Source organism: Eretmochelys imbricata, chromosome 4 (assembly GCF_965152235.1).
Source record: "Eretmochelys imbricata isolate rEreImb1 chromosome 4, rEreImb1.hap1, whole genome shotgun sequence".
In the NCBI taxonomy this organism is placed as follows: domain Eukaryota; kingdom Metazoa; phylum Chordata; order Testudines; family Cheloniidae; genus Eretmochelys; species Eretmochelys imbricata.
The window spans coordinates 143514473-143537720 of NC_135575.1; the positions used below are offsets into that span (position 1 = coordinate 143514473).

A 23248-nucleotide genomic window follows, 5' to 3' on the forward strand; every position below is an offset into this window, starting at 1 on the left:
CTGACTTAGACTGTGAGTTCTTTAGGGCAGGGACTGCCTTTTTGTTCTGTGTTTGTCCAGCATCTGGCACAGTGAGATCCGGGTCCGTGGCTGGGGCTCCAAGGCACCATGGTTAGCCAAACATTAACTAATAATCCGTACCTCCAGGAAGTTGAAGTGAAGCTCCGGAGGCTGCTCTGCAGAAGCACCTGCTGCAGCTTTCCCCAGGAAGTCGAACTTTGAACAGAAAGATTTTCAAGACATTACAAAAAATTATTTTAAAATTGGCTTTCCCCAGTATACAACAGAGAGAAAAATCTACAGCCTGTTAGCGAAAGCAGGCCCAGCACTGTGCAAACACAAATTAGCACCAAGACAAACAAACAAACAAAAAAAATGGAGAGAGTTTTACTCTAAACAAACCAAGTTCTGTTTTGTTTCAACTGAAGTTTATTATTTTCCTTTATAGATTTTTTTTGTACTTAAAAAACCCACACGTACATGTATATAGAGAGAGGCACATAAATCCTTCTGTTGCTTTCAAAACGGAACCACTGTTTCTGGTCCTTGTGCCGTGTGTCTTAAAAAACAAAAACCACCAGACAACATTTAAGAAATGAAAATTCAGATTGGGATTTCAAAGGTGTCTATGAGGGTGAAGCACCCAACCCCCAATGGGATTGATCCCCAACTCTCCTGAATGCCTTCAAATGACCCAGCCTAAAGGGGAAATTCTGCCTTCAGATACATGCCCACAAACCCTATGGCTTTTAGAGTGAGTTCAATCTGCACAGCTGAAGGCAGAATGCACCCTTACAAGACAGATTCTGCTCTCAGTCAGCAATGGTGTAAACTTGGAGTTAGCTCCCCAAAAGTCAACGGAATCAATCTGGAGCCACCCACTGGGGGAAAGTGGAGTTAATTCCAGATTTGCAACTGGGCTCAGAATCCAGCCCGAAGCGTTTAAACATACATCATGGAAGATCATGAAAAATAAAGTACAATTGCAGCAGCAGAAAGAGAAAAAGACACCGTGTGGCTTGCGACAAGAGATGGCTCCTGAATCTCAGGAAGGCAACAAATGCCTGGTTTTTGGACCTACTCCGGAGACTAAACACAAACTAAACAGCCAAAGCACATGACGCTACAGCACCCCACCCGGTGTCTTTACCGACCCCAGCACTGGGGGCTGCAGAAAACAGCAGCTGTTCCGTTTTTAAAAGGCAGCTGTAGAAACTTTGGACACCACCACATGCGACGATGAGATCACTAGAGAGAAGGAAAAAATAACCAACATTTAAGGATAAGAAATAATATTCTAATAGGCGAGATGCCCAGTAGGTGACACTTGCTCAGGAGGTCGGGCATGCACTCATATGCCAGCATGTACAGCCCCGTGCACGCACACACACAGAGCTTAGTTTTAAGGCTGAAAAGAGGACGAGAACCCTGGCCCAATCCGTGACGACCCTGGCTTTGCTCTCAGCTCGGAGCCGGAGTCATTAAATCGCCACCTGCTCTTTACACTAGTGGCCTACGGTTTGATTTGATATTAGGGGAAGGGGGGAAGCGCAGCACCCAGACCTCACAAGACAAACTCCATTGGTGACCACAAAACTAGAGCGTTCAGAATCCTGCAGCCAGTGAACTATTTGTTTTTCTTACATTTCAAGCTTAAATTTAAAACCTAAAAGGAGACGGCAGTCGGCAGCGGCTAGTCGAACCCCTGCCACTCGCTCTGCTCCGAATCATACTCCAGCTCCGCTGCGACGCACCGGACCCCCTCCAGCAGCATGGGTGTGCCGTGGTGGCGATCTGCAAGACAGAATGGCCTCTGCTCACACAGCAATACAGGGACGGAGATCACCGGCTGCTCACTGATACCCGGCTACGCTAGCTTAGGCATGGATCGTGGAAATACCCTCTCTTCCCAGGAGGGAGGGATATCGATCCTTCCAGTGAGACCGCAGCTGGTATCGTTCACAAGCACCTTTCTGTCGCTTTCTGGACGAGGAGTTTCTTATTATTTGTAAATCAATAGGGCCTAGAAGTTGGGCCCCGGGGTGCTGTGAACTTTACCTAGCAAGAGACAGTCCATGCCCCCAAATGCTTACAGTTTAAAGAGACAAAATGTGGGAGGGGAAGGAGCAGCTCGCCCATAGTCACACAGGAGGGACCAGAACCCAGGTGTCCTGCCTTCTAAGTCCAGTGTCCTCCATGCCGGTGTAACTCCGGCCTGCTTGGTGTGGCGCTCTGTCGCCCTCTAGTGGCCGCTAGATCAGCTAGAGCAGGGGTCGGCAACCTGTCTAAATGCATCCGATGAAGTGAGCTGTACCTCACCAAAGCTTATGCTCAAATAAATTTGTTAGTCTCTAAGGTGCCACAAGTCCTCCTGTTCTTTCAGAAGTGGTGTGCCGAGTCCTCGTTTATTCACTCTGATTTAAGGTTTTGCGTGCCAGTGATACATTTTAATGTTTTTCGAAGGTCGCTTTCTATAAGTCTTTAATATATAACTGAACGATTGTTGTATGTAAAGTAAATAAGGTTTTTAAAATGTTTAAGAAGCTTCATTTAAAATTAAATTAAAATGCAGAGCCCCCCAGACCAGTGGCCAGGACCCGGACAGCGTGAGTGCTCGTATGTGGCCGTTGGCACGCGGGCCATAGGTTGCCTACCCTCTGCTACAGCAGTGCCTAAGAGCCACCTGTCTTTTAGCTCATGCAGTAGAGGTTCACACACAAAGCTTTAGATCTCCCAGGTTTGATCCCACCCGCCGCCGCCGGGTTTGTTGGCGTTACACTGGCACCTGCGAAACTGAGCAAGTGAAACCTGATTCATGGGGAGAGTGTGGTTTTTATTGAGACTGTTTCAAACCGTTTTTATTAACACCTGTTTAATGCAATCCGGCCCTGACTCAGGATGGCCCTTCAGGATGGGTTATAACTTTAAGCCCATGCGTAGTTCCACTGAAGTCAATGAGGCTTACTCACATGCTTAGAGGTAGGCACATGCCTACGTCCCTGCCTGAATCAGGGCATAGGTGGGTGGCAAGATCTCCGGTGGAGATTGTGGCATACAGCCTTTCATTTAGCAGCTCCTACTTCACATCTGAATCATCCCAAGATTTCTCCATCCATAAGGATGGTTAGAAATACCAGGAATGTCAAACCTTACAAACAAAACAATCACAATACACGTTCCCAGACGTTCCTTGTACAAAAGGGTACAAATACCATATTCTGCAATGCCACAAGTTCAGTGACAGGGAGTATTTTAGGAGATTCTCATCTTTCACACAGATTTTTCCCTATTAAAATTTCCAGTTAAGAAAACTGACAAAGATCACATCCTCTCACTTCCCTCATTGCAAATTAATATTAAATTGCAAGCTTTCTGTCGCTTTCCAGGTCAAGAAAAAAAATGGAAAGATACCACAATTGCAGAGTCTGCATGGCTTTCTGATCAATTAATTATACTGAATGTAATTTCACTGTCAAAGAACACCAGTGATGAGTGAGGGTGAAATGAGTAATAATGTATATAGAAGCAGAGGTGAATAAAGAGTTGTGTGTGAAATAGGGGAGAGATCATCTTTGATCATTAAATCTGATAGATTCTTCTGAATTTTGAGACATAGACAGGAACTTAACAGCAGAGAAATTACTGTTGATCCACAGGATATTATCCATTTCTACTCCGCGCTGATTGGGCCTCAACTGGAGTATTGTGTCCCGTTCTGGGCACCGCATTTCAGGAAAGATGTGGACAAACTGGAGAAAGTCCAGAGAAGAGCAAAACATGATCTATGAGGGAATGTAGTGGGGCGGCTGCCCCACTCCTGCAGAACAGGGGTTAAAAGCACCCAAGCTAGGCTGATTGAGCTGGCCACAGCTGGGCTCCTTCTCCAATCAGGGCCCAGCTGGCCCTGATAAGAGGGCTGGGGGCCAGGAGCTGAAGGAGTCTCACTCTAGCCCTGGAGTGGGAAGGGCCTGGCTGCCAGGGAGCAAGGTACCCGAAGCAGAGCAGTGCTGGGGAATGGTGAAGGGAGCTGGGGAGCTCCAGCCTGGTAAAACCCCAGGCTGAAGCCTTGTTGAAGGCCTCCAGAGGTACTGGGGCTGCAGAGGAGCAGCCTGGGAATAGGCAAAGACAGCAGGTCCTAACCCCTTGCCAATGATGAGTGGCCATTACAGACTGCAGTTTGCCCCTGTGAGAGGGGCTAGATGATGACTGGCAGTAGCCACTGAGGCAAGGTGGGTTTAGAGGGCTGGGGGTTCCCCTTGGAGGGGAAACTCAGAGTGTGGGGGGTACTGCTGGGGCAGAACCCAGAGGTAAAGGGGCACCGGGGTCCAGGAGGGACATGGGGCCTGAGGCAGATGAGGCACTGGCCAGCAGAGGGCGCTCTGGAGCTGAAGTTGAGCTAATTCTCAAGACGACCAGCAGGAGGCACCGTGCTGGTGAGTCATCATCTCACTACAGGAAAGATTGAAAAAAATGGATTTGTTTAGTCTGGAGAGGAGAAGATGAGAGGGGAGATGAGAACAGTTTTCAAGTACATAAAAGGTTGTTACAAGGAGGAGGAAGAAAAATTGTTCTCCTTAACCTCTGAGGCTAGGACAAGAGGCAATGGGATTAAATTGCAGCAAGGGAGGTTTAGGTTGGACATTAGGAAAAACTTCCTGTCAGGGTGGTGAAGCACTGGAATAAATTGCCCAGGAGGTTGTGGAATCTCCATTGTTGGAAGTTTTAAAGAGCAGGTTGGACAAAAACTTAACAGGGATGGTCCAGTTATTACGTAGTCCTGTCTTGAGTGCAGGGGACCGGACAAGATGACCTTGTGAGGTCCCTTCCAGTCCTACACATCTATGATTCAAAGAAGCCAATTAAAAAGCTAATTACATTACCGGAAGGAGAGATATAGAGAGAGGTAACAAAGTACTGTTAAATCCCTATTCTAATAAATATTTCCAATTAGCCAACAAAAAAATAATTATACAGAATCCCACATTTGCTCATAACTTACTATGCTCTGTGAGAGAGGATGGATCAAGGTTCACTCAGCTCACAACTATTTAGGATTTTGCTTAAAGGATCTATTATGTGAAAAATGGGGTGGGCAGCAAGATGGCAAAAATCACCAATGACACAATATTATTTAGACTCACAGATTCCAAAGCAGAGGGGACCATTGTGATCATTTAGACAGACCTGCCCCAAAATTATTCCTAGAGCAGAGTTTTTAGAAAAGCATTCCAACCTGATTTAAAAATTGCAAGTGATGGAGAATCCACCATGACCCTTGGGAAATTGTTCTGGTGGTTAATGACTTGCACCATTGAAACTTCATGCCTTATTTAAGGCAACAGTGCAGAGAGAACTAAGGACCGAATCAGGCCAGGCGAAAGGCAATGGACGATCAAACGCAAAGCTGATAAATGCAAGGCAACGTGCACTGGAAGGAATAATCTGAATGCACTGAAATCAGCTGCATTAACTCAGCGAAAGGACCTTGGTGTCAATGTGGACAGCTGAATGATTACAGCTGTGCAAACAATGACTACAGTGAACCTCCGAGTTACGAACTGACCATCAACCACACCCCTCATTTGGAACCTGACGTACACAATCAGGCAGCAGCAGAGACAAAAACCCCAATACTGTGCAGCACAGTACTGTGTTAAACTTCTTCAAAAATAGAGGAAAAGTTAAAAAAAAGATTTGACAAGATAAGGCAACTGTTTCTGTGCTTGTTTCATTTATTTTAAGATGGTTAAAAGCAGCATTTTGCTTCTGCGTAGTAAAGTTTCAAAGCTGTATTAAGTCAATGTTCAGTTGTAAACTTTTGAAAGAACAACCATAACTAGGGCCCTACCAAATTCATGGCTGTGAAAAACACGTCATGGACTGTGAAATCTGGTCTTTTGTGTGTGCTTTTAACCTATCCTACACAGATTTCACGGGGGAGACCAGGGTTTCTCAAATTGGGGGTCTTGACCCAAAAGAAGGTTGTGGGGGGGTGCCGCAATCTTATTGTAGTGGGGTCGCAGTATTGCCACCCTGACTTCTGCGCTGCCTTCAGAGCTGGGTGGCCGTAGAGCGGCAACTGCCAGCCAGGCACCCAGCTCGGAAGGCAGCACCCCGCCAGCAGCAGGGCAGAAATCAGGGTGGCAATACCGTACCGTGCCTCCCTTACTTCTGCACTGCTGCCTTCAGCGTTGGGCCAGGACCCTTACCGTTACAACGCTGTGACATTTCAGACTGAAATATCTGAAATCAGGACATTTACAATTTTTAAAATTCTATGACTGTGCAATTGACCAAAATGGACTGTGAATTTGGTAGGGTTTTGTTCAGAGTTACGAACAAGCTCCGTTCTCGAGGCTGTTTCAATTCACTGGTAATTTTTAAAAGTCCAAAAAATGAGTTTCAGATGGAACAAATTGTTTCATTTCAATTTCAACCAATTTAACATTTTCAATGTTTATAACAAGAAAAAGTCATTTAAACACACACACACACACACACACACACACACACACCCCCTCCACCAAATGAATTTGGCAAAACCGAAGTGAATTCACAAAACATTTCAGTGTCACCAAATCTGCATTTTTTTCACTGGAAAAAAGTTTTGTCCTAAAAGTTTTGCCCAGCTCTGCTGATGGAGGTGCAGCAATGGTCAGAATGGCGTTCCAGCTCCACTCCGTCCCCTGTGCCCCTCTCACCACAGTGTGGAGGTGGGGTTAGAGGGCCAGGCTCGCAGGGAGACACTGCATTTTAGGACTGCACCTCTGGTTACACAAGTCAGTGGGTTACTGCATGCATTTGTCATCGCCCTCTCTCAAAGGGCAGAAGAGGATTCAGAGACAGGCAAAAAAGCAATTAGCGACCTGGAGAGATTTCCTTACGACGAGAGATTACAGTGCGACTGTGTAGCTTAGAGGGAAGATAGCTAAGAGGGGACATGATAGAGACCCAGGCTCAGGGTCTCCTCCCACACCCTCAATCCCTCACTGGGAGGTGGCTGGGCTCTTCTTCCCTCCCTGCCCCCAGTCCCTCACTGGGAGGTGGCAGCAGGGCTCAAGCTGACAGCCCGGTGTGGGGCTCTCAGTGGGAGCTCCCCCACCACTCCTAGGGGCAGACAGCCCAAGCTGTGATGCCATCACTGGGCTGAGTTTCACAGCAGGGAGCCCATCAGCAGTGGAAATGACATTCTTGTCAGTTTCATGGCTGCTATTATGGTCTCCAGCTGTCAGCCCAGGAGCTCCAGCTGTGAGCCCCACCTGGGCTGACAGCCAGAGCCAGAGACAAAATATGAAACAAGGGCAGCCATGAAACTGACAAGAATGTCAATTTCACTGCTGGTCAGCTTGGGGTTGTGGAACTGAGCCCACCACCTGGCTCTCAGCTGGGACTGTCAGCCCCAGGGTGTGGGGAAGAGGTTCCAGCTATGAGCCCTGTGTGGCTGCCAGTGCCCCATAATGCCCCACTTCAGTCAGTGCAAGTGCTCCTGGTGAGGATGTGCACCACCACCAGAAGTAGTGCAGTGTGACACCAACAGCCAATTTAATTACTGCATTCGTTGTAGGTCAACTGAAGTCACCCTCATTCTGTAGTGTAGACAAGCCCTATGACTCACAGGCTTATGGCTTAAAATGGGAGGTGGTCAAACTGTGACCCCCAAGAGCCAGGTAGGCAGAGGCCATGGTGATGGGTGCGGCATAAGAACCTTCATAGAACAGATCTTGGCAGGAACAGGCGAGTTGTACATCCTTCACATGCCAAGGTGCCTAAAATCATCATGTTTAAACAGAGAATGAAAACAGCTGGTTGGTTTGGATTGCTGGCAGACCAGTGGGGAAGCACCAGCCTGAGACTGGCAAGGATCCTGTTCTGTTCGTGGCATATGCATAGAGAAGTTAGATAAAACACGGAAAATACTCTTGCTGGAAGCTTGCAATGTAACACTGCTTTATTTCTTAAAATCCAGCACCTTAACACACGCAATAACCAACATCAGAGAGACAAGAGTCAGGCTGCTCCCTAAAATAAAGACATATGACTAACCCCCTTGCTTTGGGCTGGCTCTTTGCAGATTGAATCTTGAAGACCCAGAATGCAGGCTTCCCCACAGAAACACCTAGTCTGCAAGCAGGACCAGGAAACCCCTTATTCAGAAAGTAATAGCTGGTAATCTCAGTACAACACAAACCCTTCATTTGCTGCATGGTCACTTCCAAGGGAACTGGGGCTGCATTTTAGCACATGGGGTGGAGGGAATTCAAGTTGATTCCTCATGCTGCAGCAGGGCAGCCAGATTGAAAAGGCAACAAGTCTGAAACGACTCCGTGATGGGTAACAGTCTCCAATACCCTGGAGAGCAAGCAGAAATTAGACTGTAACCCACATCCCTGAGCTTAACACGCTCCTGGCCCCACGATTCTGGGGAAGTTCTGATCAAACGAGGAGCTGTGCAGCTTCGTCCCCTCTATTAATGTCCTTTGTAGAAATAATTATAATCTGGCCTTGGAGACCGAAGGGCTGATTTCTTCCTGTGCATATGAACTGCAGGCACGAAACGTGATCGGCACGTGCAATCCTCGCAACTGCCCAACCTCAGTAGCAGTGCGTGCACACAGGTTGCTACACCGCTAGCAGGCTGTCGGCATGTGCGATTGAGGGCCAGTGTGGACACTGGACCACAGCGCAGGAGACCTGGGCTGCACGCACACATTAGGCATGCAACTGAGCATGCATTTTTGCACATGCATATTTGAACAAACAGACAAACAGGCCCTTATTCCCCAAACAACCTGATTGGGTTGGCCAACTCAGCCTCTCATGGGGCACCGACTCCCAGCACACACTGGCTAATTCCATCCCCATCTCACATTTAGACAGGGTGGATAACAACCATGGGGGTGGGGGGGAAAATCAGGGTTTTTTGCTTTAAATTGGATTTTTTTATGTTATTTAAATTATAAAAAGTTTTTCTTTTTAAAAATCAACCTATTTAAAAAGAAATCTGAATTTAACACAAAATATGTCAAGGGTCTAAGTTTATTGTAATCTCTTAACATATTTAACTACAAAATATAAATGCTGAATCCACGAGCCTCTATCAAAAACTGTGAGTTAAAGGTTGCTTCTCTATATAAAGAATCAGGGGAAAACATCTTACTTTTCAGGTCAAGCTCTATAAATATGGCACAATAGCTTAAGTACTGCAGTCAGGGCTTGTTTTGTTTAGTAACAATAAATTTTATAGGCTGCCCTGTGTTTAATTAAAGTCCAATTACCACCCCAATGCAGCTTGACAGAAATCGTGGCCAATAAGTTAATTATCTAGTAAATAAGCAACGTGTCATTCACCATTTTCTAGCATACTAAAAGTGTACAATGAATGAATATGAATCTGAAAATATCAGGCTACATACAGGAATTGCTTAAATAGAATTATGTAGTTACAGTGCACCCCCCTAGGGAGCAAAAAGAGATACCAGCCTAGAGTAAAGACTCTCTTTAGTTGTAAATGAAGATGTTTTAATGGTTGTATCAAGCAAGGCGAATGTACCTTTCTTTAGAAAATAACTGAAGCACCAATACATAATGACAAGTTTCAGAGGAGCAGCTGTGTTAGTCTGTGTTCGCAAAAAGAACAGGAGGACTGGTGGCACCTTAGAGACGAACACATTTATTTGAGCATGAGCTTTCGTGAGCTACAGCTCACTTCGCTCATTAAAGCTTATGCTCTAATAAATGTGTTCGTCTCTAAGGTGCCACAAGTCCTCCTTTTCTTTTTGAAGTACCAATGGAAAAGTTGATTAAAATTGATTATTTAAATCGAGGCTCTCTCATTGGTGATTTAAAGCGCCTGGATTTCAATCAGACCCCCCTACATTTAGAATACACCCAAAAAAGTAAAATTATCCCTCAGGTGACTTGCTTGTCTCCTGGGCCTGAGGACTTTGGGGGCTGTCCCATTTCCTAGCCCAGCCACTAGGGGTGCTGTTCTAGGAGGAAAGGTCCACTTTTGACCTTCAGAAGGTGAAACTCGTCAGCAGACAGGTTGGTTTGGGTTAGGTCCATCTCTGTGCTTCTGGAAACCTTCCCACACACCCCACAATTCTCTGCTCCCCACACCATCCTCCTTCCCAACTGTGCCAGGAGTCGCAGGGCAGCCAGTCACTTCCCTGCAGCAAAATCAGCTCCAAAATGCTGCAGGACTCCAGTTTTCCTGGGGCTTTTATTGCAGTTTTGAAGTTTTATTAAAAAACACATTTCATTCGATCTGCCGCTCAATCTTTGCTCCCATCTGCCGAGCGAGGGGGCAGGCTGCTCTGCATATCACTGCTAATGGCCCCCTCATCTCACTTCGGCTTCATCTCCAGTTCATTAACTCCATTCGCGCGCCGGCACCAGAGAAAACAAATTTCCTGCACAGTGTGATGTTAACATAGGCAGGATATTAATTCGAGGGCTGATGCTTGTAAAGGATGGCTCCAGATTGGACCTTCTGCAAGGGAACCTCCAACCTGCCTCCTTAGAATCATCCAGCTCTGATTCCACAAAGCATGTACTTAACTTTGAGCATGCGCTTAAGTCCTTTGCTGAATCAGGGCCATGGTCTCCTTGTGCAATGCGCTGTAAAGCCACTAGCCTGGGAGAGGAGACGCCAGGACACCAGGTTCCTTGGGGACCTTGGGCCAGTGCCTTGGGGCCCGATCTCATTGACACTGAAGCAAAGGGAGTCACTGCAGCTGATGTAATTTGGAGCAGAGCCTGGCCTAGCTGGGACAGAGGCTTGGGCAAAGACCCTGCCGGTCTCCCTCCACAGCCTTATTTTCTCCTTCAGGAGCCCTCCCTAGCGGCCAGCGTATTTGCCACAGGGACCCCCAAACCAGAACCACCTTGCCGTCGCTTCCCAGGCCCCACAGCAGCGTAGCTCCCCCATGCTGCCACCCAACCCTGTCCCATGGCTCAGCGGGGGCTCCAGCATGCGGGCAAGACCCAGCATTCAGTGAAGGCGGCAGGCTCAGTGTAATCTTACTTGGGGAATCCCCTGACCCCAGCCCTTCCCAGTTAATGCGGGGGCTCGAGGAATAGTTCCCATGGGATGGGGGAAGAAAGTCAGCACTCCTCTGCCCCACTGCAAAGCCAGATTTGGGTTCCCAGGCAACCAGCATTTTGCATTTTGGAGGCTACACTCCACTAACTGAATTCATCTTTGCAAATTCCACGGGCTGCTAACAAACCCATGGAAGAGCCGCAGCCTGCGCGTGTGACACCGGCAGGGAGGTTACTACCCCCACCGGACAGGCAGCCCCGTCACTTGCCATTCGGCAAGTCCAGGGGCAAGAATGCTGCCAAGGGTCTACCGTGTCTCATAGCCTCAGCGGAGCCGGGGAGCTGGAGCCCAGTCGCTTGCGCCCCGTTGGCCTCGGATGATGCCCTGATCCCAGCAAAGGCACCGCCAGAGAGAGGGGATCCCAGGTTTCCCCCAGCTAGCAGCCTTGGGGCTACTGAACGGGATCCAGCCCTCTGAATATAGGGGGAGGTGTCCAGCAGTGGTTACAGACCCTCAGAAGCTCACACGGAGTTTCGCAGGAGCAGCAGACGCAGAGGATGTGACAAGCAGCGTCGGGCCCATTAATAGGATGTGTCCAAAGCCGGGTAATTATTCAGAGGGAAAGGAGAGATTACACAGAATCAGCTCCAAAGCCGCCCTCTGCATATCGTAATGTGTTTAAGGAGAAAGCCATCTCTAAACTAAACCAGGGAGAGAGCGAAAGATGAATCCTCCACAGAGCCAGCAGGTGGCAGCAAGGAGTTGAGACAGATTGGAAAACCCCATCCGAGGAGGCTGCTAGGGCATCACGGATCCTAGAGCATGTCTGACACTAACTACCCGTCCCTCTCCTTATGGGTACCCATCACCCTAGCCTCTGGGCACATCACATTAGCTGAAGAGGAAACGACTGGCTGTGGTGGGCACTGATAGCTGAACAAGTTCTCCTCTGGTTGTAAAAAGACAAGGGGGTAAGTCCATTCCCCACCTTCCAAATGGGGAAACTGAGGCACAGGGAGGTTTCCCGCAGAGCCAGTGCACCAGTGGCAGAGCCAGGGAGAAACCCCAGGTCTCCCGATTCCTGGTTCTCTGTCAACTGGATCACACTGTTGCTCCCGTGTCATAGGTAAGTTTGAGTTCAGAGTGAAGTCAGCATATTTTAGCACCAAATTCAGTGTTTGGGATTCATGATTTAAGCCCCGGGTCTGGTATAGGGAGCGACTCACGGAGAAAAGCAACTGACAAAGCAGCCGCTTTCCACTTCCTCAGTGCATGAGCTACGCTCACTGAATGTCAAGTGACATTCCTTTCTCTCTGATCGGATCAGACCCCGATTTCCGTCACACTGGTGTAAACCCAGCCTGCCACTCCCGAGTTACTCCGGATTCACACCAGTTCACCAAGATGTCAACGTGGCCTGCGATTACAGTCACAGCACACGCTCAGCATGAGGGCGTCTGGGTGTCCGCTTACACCTCAGGTATAATCCACACCTCCATTCAAGTCACTGCTGCCTTTGGCCTACACACTTGCCTGGGCCTCCCACATGCTGATCCTGCGGCTATTACCTCAGCTCTTTGAGAGGCTGGGGGAGGCCATTTTAAGCAGCCCGCTCCATCTCCATCAGCTCCTGCCCAAGAGCTCTGCCAACGCCACTTCTGCTGCATTGCCCGGGCAGAGCCGCCCATTTTGATCTGCCGGGGAACGGCAAAGCCGTCAGCCCGTAGAACGCTGCAGCGAGGAGCTGCAGGATGCAAGGCTGCATCTGCGCTGGAACCCGGCTGTTTCAGCAGAAACCTCTGCAGCTCTCCTTGCGGTAGATCTGAATTGCACTGGGTGCCCATGCCCCGAGCAAGGGCACCGCCTTAGCACTCGCAGACACAAGCGCTGCCTTCCAGGAAGAGGTACAGATCCAGCTATTCCCCAGCCATGCAGCTGAGAGCAGCCAGAGGTACAACAAGCCCTGCCTGGCTGATCCGTTGTAAGGAGCTGATCCAAAGGCCGCTGAAGTCAATGGAGCTGCACATTGACTGCCCAAGGCTTTGGATCAGGCCTTATATGTCCTGGCTCCCCATTCTCTCTCTCTCTCTCCATCCGAGATGGTTATCACTCCATTGGCAGGCAGCGGATGCCAAGTGTCAGTTGCAGGTGCCAGGGGAGTTCGGTCTCAGAGCTTGAAAAGCTGTTTTGTCCATGGCCAATCTCCAAACCTAATTTTCTCAGCTATTTTTTTTTGTTATCAGGGTCGGTGGGAGCTCTGCTGGGATGAATCACCCCTTATGCCGGAGCGGGGCTGATAAGAAGCTCAGGGAATTAGGGGGGCACTGTCGGATTAAACACTGGCCTGGAAACAAGCTCTGTGTCTCTGACTGGTGTTACTAATAATAACTAGATTAGTAACATCAGGGGAAAAAATCTAAATCCAGGCCTCCATCCTGCAAACCCTTCGGCACGTGCTTCAGCCGCGTCAGGGCTGCGTAATGGGCTTGGAGTCATGCCTGTGTTTGCAAGACTGGTGTGCTAGTTTGCTGTCTGCATATTGCTCAGCTTGGACAGCGTAGCTGGGCAGGCCAGTTTCACTTATGGGAGGACATGGACCCGCCCCAGCAGCCTGTGTGGGTGGGGAACAAAAAAGCCACCATGTGACGAGCCAAAAGCATTTCCACCCAGCCGCCGGCCGAGTCAGCGGAGCACTGCTGGCTCAGGTGGAATGGGGGACACAGCGACAGCAGACTGCATGAGAGGTGAACAACAGGACACGCTCATTTTCAGAACCAGTGCTAATATCACTGCTGTGGTGACTGGGATTGTGCACGTCCATCCATGGGTCTCAAAGCACTCGACAAACGACTGCCAATCACAATTCACACACACACACACACCCTGGGCAAGCAGACCCATTTTATAGACTGAGCCAGATAGAGGATAATAGCCTACTACTTCTGCTACTTGTCTGAGTTGACACCTCTAGCTCAAGTGATGGAACTCTGTGTTTTGGAGCAAAAGGGCCAGGGTTCAAACCCCATTAGCTGCCTGGTGTACGTGTCAGGGGGTTCACAGGCTCAGAGAGGGTTGAGTGAGTTGCCAGGTTGCAGGGCCAGGGAACAGAACCCTCTGTCTCTTGCTTCCCGCAGGCCTGAGCCTTAGCCACTGAGCAGCTCCCATACCCCTTTTAACTTTGACTAAGGTGCATTGCGGTAAGATTTAGAAGCCAGCAACTACAAGTCTGATGGGGAATCAGGTGTGTAAGATCGTACGATCTCACGTTCCTATCAGTGCATTTGCTGTGGGGTACACCGAGGGTCAACGATAGGCTCCTCAGGAACCAAGTATGACCCCAAGTGGATGGAGAGCCATTCAAGAGTGCAATTCACTTCTCTAACTCACCTTCTTTGACTGCTTTGACCCCCTGAGCTCCAGCCTCTGTGGGATCCAGCTGTTGATGGATTATACCCACTTCTGACAGAGACCCGGCACCTTTGCCCCTGTTTACACCTTTGGCCATGTTCATGTGGCTTTGGGAAGCCAATCAAGAATTTGAATTACATCCCTCCATTAACTGCCAGGGGGCAGTACCCCCCCAACACCCGCCAAGCAGCATCTCCAAGAACTGGATCTTATCGAGGCACTCGGTTATAAGAGGAGGAAAAAGCCCCACAAAATTCTCTTTCGAAGGAGCTCCAAAGGAATCTAGCTCGAAGGAATTCATTCAGGGCAGGTCTTCAGCCTGTGTTATGTAGGAAGTTAGACTAGGTGATCAGCCTCGGAATCTGTGAATCGAGGGGTAAAACACAAGCAGCCCTTTCTGGACAGAAACACCAACAAACTCTGCATGTTAGTTAGGGGACTCCCTGAACCCATGGGGCTCTCCTCCTGCACTGTACCTGCTTGGAAGTAGGCAGGAGATGGGGGCTGCTTAACTGGAGACAATCTACAGCAACTTACCTCAAACATTTCCTCCTTCCTTATCAATAACCCCCACAGCAACCTTCTGCTCCTGAGCTGTTACTGTCTCTGTCTGTGAACCCCCAAGACACACACCAGGCAGCTAACAGGGTTTGAACCCTGACCCTTTTGCACCAAAACATAGAGTTCCATCACTTGAGCTAAAGGCATCAGCTCAGCTGAACGGCAGCAGTAGTAGGCTATTATCCTCTATATGGACCTGCCCCCCCCACACACAGCACCCTACATTTCATCTTGCCTTATTTAGTCCTTCAGGGCAGGGGAGGCAGCTGTAGGCTTGCAGAGCACTGTGGAAATTCATAGCACCAGGTACAATATTTTGTCTGAAGTCCTCAGCGTGGGATTTTGCTGCTCACAGCTCCATCGCTCCGTTAGCGGTGCAGCGTCCTAGCTGCACTAGAATAAGGTATGCACGGGCACAGATATGCCATCCCGCACAGGGAGCAGAGGTCTCCTGGGCGCTAGGGGAGGAGCTGTTTGGCAGCGTGCTGGGGGGGGAGGAGTGGGAATGTAGCGTGCTCGGGGAAGAGGCGGGGCCGGGGCGGGGATTTGGGGAAGGAGTTGGAATAGGAGCAGGGAGGGGGCGGAGACTTTGGGGAAGAGGCGGTGCGGGGCAGGGGCGGGGCCGTATGGAAGGGGTGGAGTGGGGGTAGGGGATGGGGGCGGTAGAGCACCGAGGGTGAAGTGGGGAAGTCAGCACCTTTGAGACAGAGGACTCCTCTGACCCGAGCCAGGGCCCAATTCTGCCGGGGCTTGAGCGTCTGAAACTTCTACTGAAACTGCTGGGAGACGCAGCCAGTAAGGGGCTAGCTCAGTAAATACACTTGGGACAACAGCTGCTCGATTTAAAACACTGCTCTAGTCCGCCCTCCTGCATAGGCCAGGCCGCTTCATTCCACCCTGTTAGCCCCCCGTGGAACCTGGTCACTTGGGTCAAACTCAGCATTTCAGTCCCCGAGAGATCGAACTGCTGTGTGGCCCAGCAGAGGACAGGAGGGACCGAGGAGCGGCTAATGCCCGAGGAGGTTGATCAGGTGAGATGTGCCCACATGATCCACGTGGTGATCATGCTCGTGCCCCAGGCTGCAGAGGAAGGTGAAAACCCCCAAGGGCCCTGCTCATCTGAGCTGGGGGAAATTCCTTCCCAGCCCCAAATCTGGGCCTCCATTTGGCTCCTAGCCTCGGTGCGACACCCCAGCCAAGCTCCTAAAACAGATTTAAAGTGTCGCACCACCGCTCGCCCCAGCCCTGCCCACGATGCACACAGGGGATGCCCCTCGTCGTAACTTTCACGCAGAGGGGAAGCAACAAATTCACAATCAGAGAATTCAAGCCCGCACGGCTGGCTTGAGAATGGCAAGAGACACCCCCCCAACACGCCTCCCGGAGCTCCCCTTTGCTAGGAAGCCCCAGCCCCTGTAAACATGTCGTCCCGGTGAAGCCAAGCGACGTTCCCCTGGCCCAAGGGGATGGTGACAGAGGGTGGATCTGTCAGATCTCCATAGCATGTGGCCCGGCATGCAGCATGGGGTGTCTATAGCGGTGGGGACACGAGTGCAGATGGCTGCTGCAGTTAAGAACCCCTCCCCTGGCCTTCCTATTTTTCTCCCACACTCTTTAGGCAAATAACAGGGGGCCCTTGGGGCATCTCTGTCACCTCAGGTCCTTATGGGGTCTCTATCCTCTCAGCGCTTCGCAATCATTCATGTACAATAGGAAAGTGCTGTTTTTGCCATTGGATGGGTGGGAAACTGAGGCACGGAGACTATGGGCCAGATTTGTCCAGGGATTTAGCACCTAAAGATGCAGGTAGGCGCCGGGTGGGATTTTCAGAAGCCCTCAGGCACCTAAATACCTTGAAAAATCCAGCCCTATGTCACATGGCCAATCTGTGGCAGAGCAGGGTCTCGCCAAGTCCCCAGCTAGCGCCCAAACCACTGGACCCGTCTCCAAGGGTGGGCACCTGCTTCTCTTTCTCGGTCCCTGATGCCCTCTTACCCAGCCAGGGGCCAGCACTGGGGTCATCGTCCTGCTTGCGAAGCAAATTCGGTCTGCGGCCCTGGAGCAAGCAGACCTATGAAACATCCACAGCCAAACCCAGATCACATGGGGGCCCCGGACTGCAAGGGACCTGCTGGGTCACCGAGCCCAGCCCCTGCTATCACAGGCAACTCCAACACACCGGCCCAATTACATGCAAAGCAAGCACCATCTTCAAACTCGTGAGACACTGTCTCCCTCTGCCCCACGCCGCTCCGACCGCGTGTTCCCCCCACTCTTTGCATTTCCAGCTTGAACTGACTCCTGGCCAGTTTCTCCCCATTGGCTCTTGTAGCTTTAGCTTCACTAGTTCTTCTCCCTCCCTGGTTCCCTGCCCCCAGTGTATTTACAGAGCAATCAGATCCCCTCTCGGCCTGCGTTTTGCCAAGCTCTTCTAGTGTGTTGTCCTAAGACAGGCTCTCCATTCCCTGGGCCATCCTACCCGCCCTCCTCTGCCCTGTGCCAATCCGAATGCCTTTTTCTGGAATATGGGTACCCAAAATTGTGCACAGGATTCCAGGAGAGATCTTACCAGTGCTCTGGCTGCTCTCTCTCTCTACTGGAAACACCTTGCCTGATGCATCCTAAATCCCCTAGCAATGGGCCGCAGCCGCTAATCAGACCGCCATCACTCACCAGGGCTGGATTCCAGGTGGCCTGTGCAGTGAAAGGCTCCAGACCCTGTTTCCAACAGTGTTTAAAGGGATACCTACCCATGACCCGGGCTTGAACCACCACTTTGACACAAGCATCCTCATGGGTCTCACTGGACAGCACCATCTCTTCTTTCAGGACCCCTTCTTTGTGCGCGGTGTACTCGCACTTAACACTGTAGCCTGGAATAGAGAAGGAATTAAAGCCAAGAGTCAATAGCCAAGCCTCTTGAAGGCAGCGTCGTGCCGGGGTTAGAGCTGGGAAATCTGGTCTACTCCTGACCTTGCCGTTGGTCATGGCAGTGCCACCTCTGGGTGCCTCAACTTCCCCCCCACTCCATGCGTACCTAGCCCCGCCTTGCGACAGGGCTGTATGGCCCTCGGACAGAAGCAACCATTTCCACACGGTACCTGGAGCCAGAAAGGGACTGGGGCAGCCAGCTGGCAAGCAGGAGCTGGGAGGCAGCATGACCTTATGGATAAAGCATGGGACTGAAACTCAGCAGACCTGGACTCCAGCACTGGATTGTTGAAGTGATTTTCCCATGTTCACCCAGTGCCTCGGTTTCCCCATCTCTGAAATGGGGATAAAGATACTGACTTTCTTGTAAAGCACTTGGCGACCGGCCCCGGGCACTCTCTAGGAGCCAGGAAGGGGTTACGGTTGGCGAGGTTATAGATCCCCCTCACTTCCCTGGGCTGGAGAGCCAGCGTGCTCAGAAAACACCTGCTCTGGAGCTCTATCGAGCACCAGCCGGTGCTTCAGATCAGTCCCGTCCATCACAGAGCGCGGGAGCTTTGCAGCAACGCCAGGCTCCGGGCAGGGAGATGTTCTCCTGGCTCCCTGCAGCTGGGCTTGGGAAGTGTCCCTCTATTGACTGGGCGGGAGGCTTTGCAGAGCCCCTGCCCAGCATCTCCGCCATGACCAGTGGCCCATGCCAGGAGGCCATTCCACCCAGCAAGCCGACGGTTTGGCTCAAAGATCCTCAGTGCATCAGTCTGTACAGGGCTGGGGACCCGGGGCTGATCTGCACAGACCTGGGGCTTTAATCCATCAGAGGAGAGCAGGTGATGTTTCCCAGATGCCCGACGGACCGAGCGAACTCTGCTAGGTACGTCTGTGCTGAGCCGGTGGCATGAACCGTCTCTAATCAGGAGAGCCAGGGAGGTGACTCTTTGACAGCAAAGCCAGTCCGAGCTGACAACCCACCCACTCCTCTAACCCAGCGCCCCACGGAGCAGCCATGGGGAGGCGAGGAAGCGCAGCAACAAGAAACGGCTTCAAGGAATTCCCATTGGAGCCTGAGCTGAGCGATAGCTGTAGGTGGGAATCACCGGTGCTGAATCCCATTGTATCCAGCAAGTGTAACGACCCGGCCCAGGGTCCTCAGCGGGGTTCGAACCTCGGCCTTTCAGCACCGCTGCACCGCCTGGTTGAGCTGAAGGAGCAACTCCTCTGGCTGGCAGCACTAGTGGGCTTTTATCCGCTGTGGACCAGCCACTAGAGGGCGACACCGCATGCGCTTTGCCAGTGTGACTAAAAGGGAGTCACTCGCAGACCCTGCTCAGCCCGAGGTGAAAAGGTGCTTCGAGCCCCCACTACACTCCGGGGGGCGGGGGGTGCAGAGCCAGGGCCAGACATGCTGCAAATGCTACAGGAGCACACGCTGCCCTCGTTTGGGGTCTGAACTGCAGCAGCACCTGGAGGCCCCAATCCGGATCCGGGTCGCACTGTACTAGGTACTCTGCAGCCACACGGCCCCTGCCTGGGGGGGGGTTCCAGGTTGAGAAAGGTGCAGCTGCTCCTGTATATGCCTCAGGGCCACTTCGTACACGGCCTGCCTCTGCAGGGATCCCCCTCCAGCCACTGCTGCTGGTGTAGCCCCCTTCAACTAGCGTTGCCACCTTTCTAACTGCTGGGCCCTGCCCCCTCCCCCCAAGGCCCCGCCTCGCCCCCCGAGGACCTGCCCCACCTCTACCCCAAGGACCCATCCCTGTCACTTGCTGGATTGTCTCAAGGAGTCTGCCTGCAGGTAGGAGGCAGTCCCAGCTGAGCAGGGACTGGCACGGGTTAATGTCCCGGCACCTCTCCCCGACCTGTGGTAACCGGACTTTTGGTTCAGCTGCCATTTAGGGTTGCCAGGTCCCCTTTTCAGGCGGACTTTCTGGTTGAAAACTGGGCACCTGGCAACCTTAAATGGCACCGGACACAGAAGCCAAAACCCGAAGTGTCTGGGTAAAATCCGGATGGGTGGAAGCTCTACCTTCAATGCTCCCTCCATCTGGCAGCGGCTGGCAAAGCCAGGGTTCAGCACCATTTCTACACACTGATCCTCGCCCTTCACACCCTGCCTTTCTCTCTCCCTCTGCACTAGGCCCAAGTGAAAATAAGCAGAGGCCACAAACTTGGATGGCCCCACCTGTTCACCACCCCATGCAGACTTATAGAACCCATTTTCACCGGGGCACCTGTGGCAGAGGGACGAACCGGAGCAGATCACTGGCTGGTGTATGGAGGCTGAGGCTGAGGGGGAGCAAAACAGATGCAAGAACTGCAAGTTTTATGGCTAATCTGCTCTGGTACACTTGGCATTAGCCCCAAGCATCAGCTGTCCCAGCTCCTGGGCTGTCAGGGTCACTTTTACAATAAAGATCAACATCCCAATATTCAAAGTTAAGTGGAAAGCTGCATGTGGTAACCCTGAGTGCCCAATTGCATGAGCAATTTCTGTTACTGTGTGTGAAAATAAGGTAAGTGCAAACACCCACTTTCTGTGCACATTCACGGTAACCGCGTTTGCACATGAGGGGTGCCAACCGGGCACAAGCTTCGTTAAGAGTTTGAACCAGTGGAACCGGAAGTCTCATGTGCGCTGGAGCTGAAGAGCAGTCTGCGAATGCAGATGATCAAACAGGTGCACAATTTGTCTCAGGAACAGGACGCAAGGATATTCCTACCATTTGGGACACAGCATTTAACCCAACAGGGACACGTTAAGGGAGCAATACGTCCCACTGAGAGAGATTCCAGAGCGATGCCAAATCCGACAAACACGGCAAACACAAAGACAGCCTAACAGCTGATGGATAGAGATACAACGTGTCGTAACACTGACCCATGTCATGTGATCACAGCCAGGAACTACAGAACTCTCTCTCACCAGCTCTCCGGTCCATTACACACAGCATACCCATTTGGAATTCTGCGCAATTACCCACAATGCTGTAGTATTTTCACACAGTGCCCAAAAGTTGCCACACGCTTCACATGCCTCGAATGCCTCGTGGGTCCTTGCTCCAAAGAGATTATGATATAATAGGGGCATTGCAGTAAATGCCCAAGACCCAGCGTGCTAGGTTGGCGTACACTGGTAATTAGCAAGACACAATGATTAGCCACTGGGCCATCACCATTTGAGTCTGAGGGAGTGGCCCTGGCGAGGCAGACTGTGTATCAGTCACACGCAGGAGTTCCCCCGATGATCTAGCACTTGCAACTCATGCTGAAGTCCAAGGGAACCGCAAATAACTAGCACATCCCAGGATCAGGCCCTGTCTACCGGCTGGAAGTTCTATTCCTAGCTCTGACAGCCCAGCTCCGTGCCGCAGTTTCCCTAACTGTAAAATGGCGACAACACCACTTTGTGAAGCAGGGTGAGGTGCGAGGAGTAACGTACATGGTGCTGGGAACAGACCCAGGCATCCTGATTCCACATGCCAGAATCTAACCCCGGGCTGCTTTGCAGGCAGCCAGACGGCTGAGCCAAGGAAAGGAAAAAGGAGTGGACAGACTGATAGGGAAGCAGTGGGCCCAGGTGTTTTATGGAATGACAGGCAAATGAGGAGAGGCAGGAGAGGGACAGGAAGTGGGGAAATCCACGGTGTTAAGGATGCATCTGGCTGGCCAGATGGTGGCCCAGGAGAAGGTTTCCCCCCAGGCCTAATTGAAGAGATGGCTAATAAGGCCTGGCACCATCTGGCTCAGAGAGAGCAACTTCCAACAGAGCAACAGATGATCTCTGGCCTCCGGGTAGCTATGCTCAGCTAGTTTCCTCAAATGCAATTTAAGGACCAAAATGGACTTGAATTCTTGGTCTGCTCAGGGCTCATTTTAAAGCCTAACCCAAATGCGACTAGCTCACAGCCAATCTGAACCTTGCCCCGGAGCACTGAGTTGTTTTCACATCCGACCTGAAACTGGCACTTGTAGCCACGTCTCGCTGGGTTTGGGCCGGGTGGCAAGGTCAGGCACAGAGCAGCAGGAGCCGGAGCCAGCGGACCAGCATGGCTGGGGTGCTGCAAATAGACCTACCTCCTTCTGCCTTTCCCAAACCTGCCTGACCCACCGCCCTGCCCCCAGGAGCCGGGGGCCACCCATGCCCACACCCCAGCCCTGCCACAACCCTCCGCACCCCCAGGCAGTGGGATGGCCCAATTGTCCTGCAGGCACGGGGCAGCCCCCCCCCCACCATCTGCTGCCACCTCCTGCCCAGCCCCGCAGCAAGGCTCTGGGCACAGGGTGGGTCGGGGGGAAGAGTGGGGGCAGTACCCACTGGCAGAGCTCCCTGAGCTCCTCCTCCTTGGATTTCCTGAAGCGATGCAGCAGGCCCCATGAGCTCTTCCACACCAGGCAGGGCAGGGTGCTGGGCAGGGGGTGCCCGGTGCGGTGCCCCAGCTGGCCACACTGTTCCCCTGGCAGCTGAGTCTGTCTATCAAGGCAGAAAACAGCTGGTGCAAGCACATCGTTCGCTCGCTCCCTCCCTTGGCAGGGCTGCCTCTGCCAGCCACCAGCCCATGTAAATAAAGGACTATTTGCCATGGCCCAACCCTGCCAAGTCATCCCCCAGCGCCCGTCCCCACTCTGCTCAGGCCTAATCGTAAAGCCTGACCCAAACCTGATCCAAGCATCCTCAGTCATTTCCACACCTGCCCCAACCCAAACTTAACACCTGAGGTCGAGTCCCCTAGGGGTCAGGTCGCAAGGCTCCAACTCGACTGTTCTTCCTCTGGGTCTTAGGGTCATTATCAAGCCTGAGCTATGCAGCAGAGTAGAACTGTGCTCTGCCTTCTCATCTTTGATACAGTTTACTCCCACACGGCTCAGAGCCTTGCACGGTTGCAAATCACAAGGGTGGTAAAGATGCACGTGCAAACTGCAATTTTTCAAAAGCTTATAACTTGGCCAGATCTGGGCAGCTTTCCCCCGGGATGGCAGAGGGCATCTCTCTGACACCAGAGCTAGCCCCAGGCCTAGTTTCAAGTCCCTGCGTCAAAGCATGGGGGTGCTAGAGCATCTCAAAACTGTTGTAAGAGGAGTTGTTTTTTCTAACAGGGGCAAAACAATGTATTTTCCCCGAAACTCGTTCTCAAATAACTGAACTACTTTTGCTAAAACTTAAAAACAAAACAAAAAAACACAGCTGGAGGCAGATGCCCAGCGTGGAAAATTCCAGCCCACCAGGTTAAAGTTTGACAAAGTTACAAGCAACTGAAAATAGGGTCTTGTAATGGGAAGTGTCAGGTAACCTTAACTCTAGGTGGTGCT

General features: G+C 51.4%; 1 protein-coding gene across 5 annotated transcripts in view; it reads right to left on the bottom strand.

The window, feature by feature from the left end:
- Positions 1-406: 406 nt before the first annotated feature.
- Positions 407-23248, bottom strand: part of ADISSP (adipose secreted signaling protein) — a 142545-nt gene continuing 119703 nt past the window's right edge. For 4 of the 5 annotated variants that reach the window (XM_077816073.1, XM_077816077.1, XM_077816074.1 and 1 more), the window contains 2 exons: positions 17764-17886; positions 407-1794 (listed from right to left, as the gene is read on the bottom strand). In XM_077816073.1, coding sequence (XP_077672199.1) covers positions 1694-1794; positions 17764-17886 — 224 coding nt within the window. In that variant the 3' untranslated portion in view covers positions 407-1693. The remainder of the gene's footprint in view (positions 1795-17763; positions 17887-23248) is intronic. The other variant, XM_077816076.1, reaches the window with a different exon arrangement.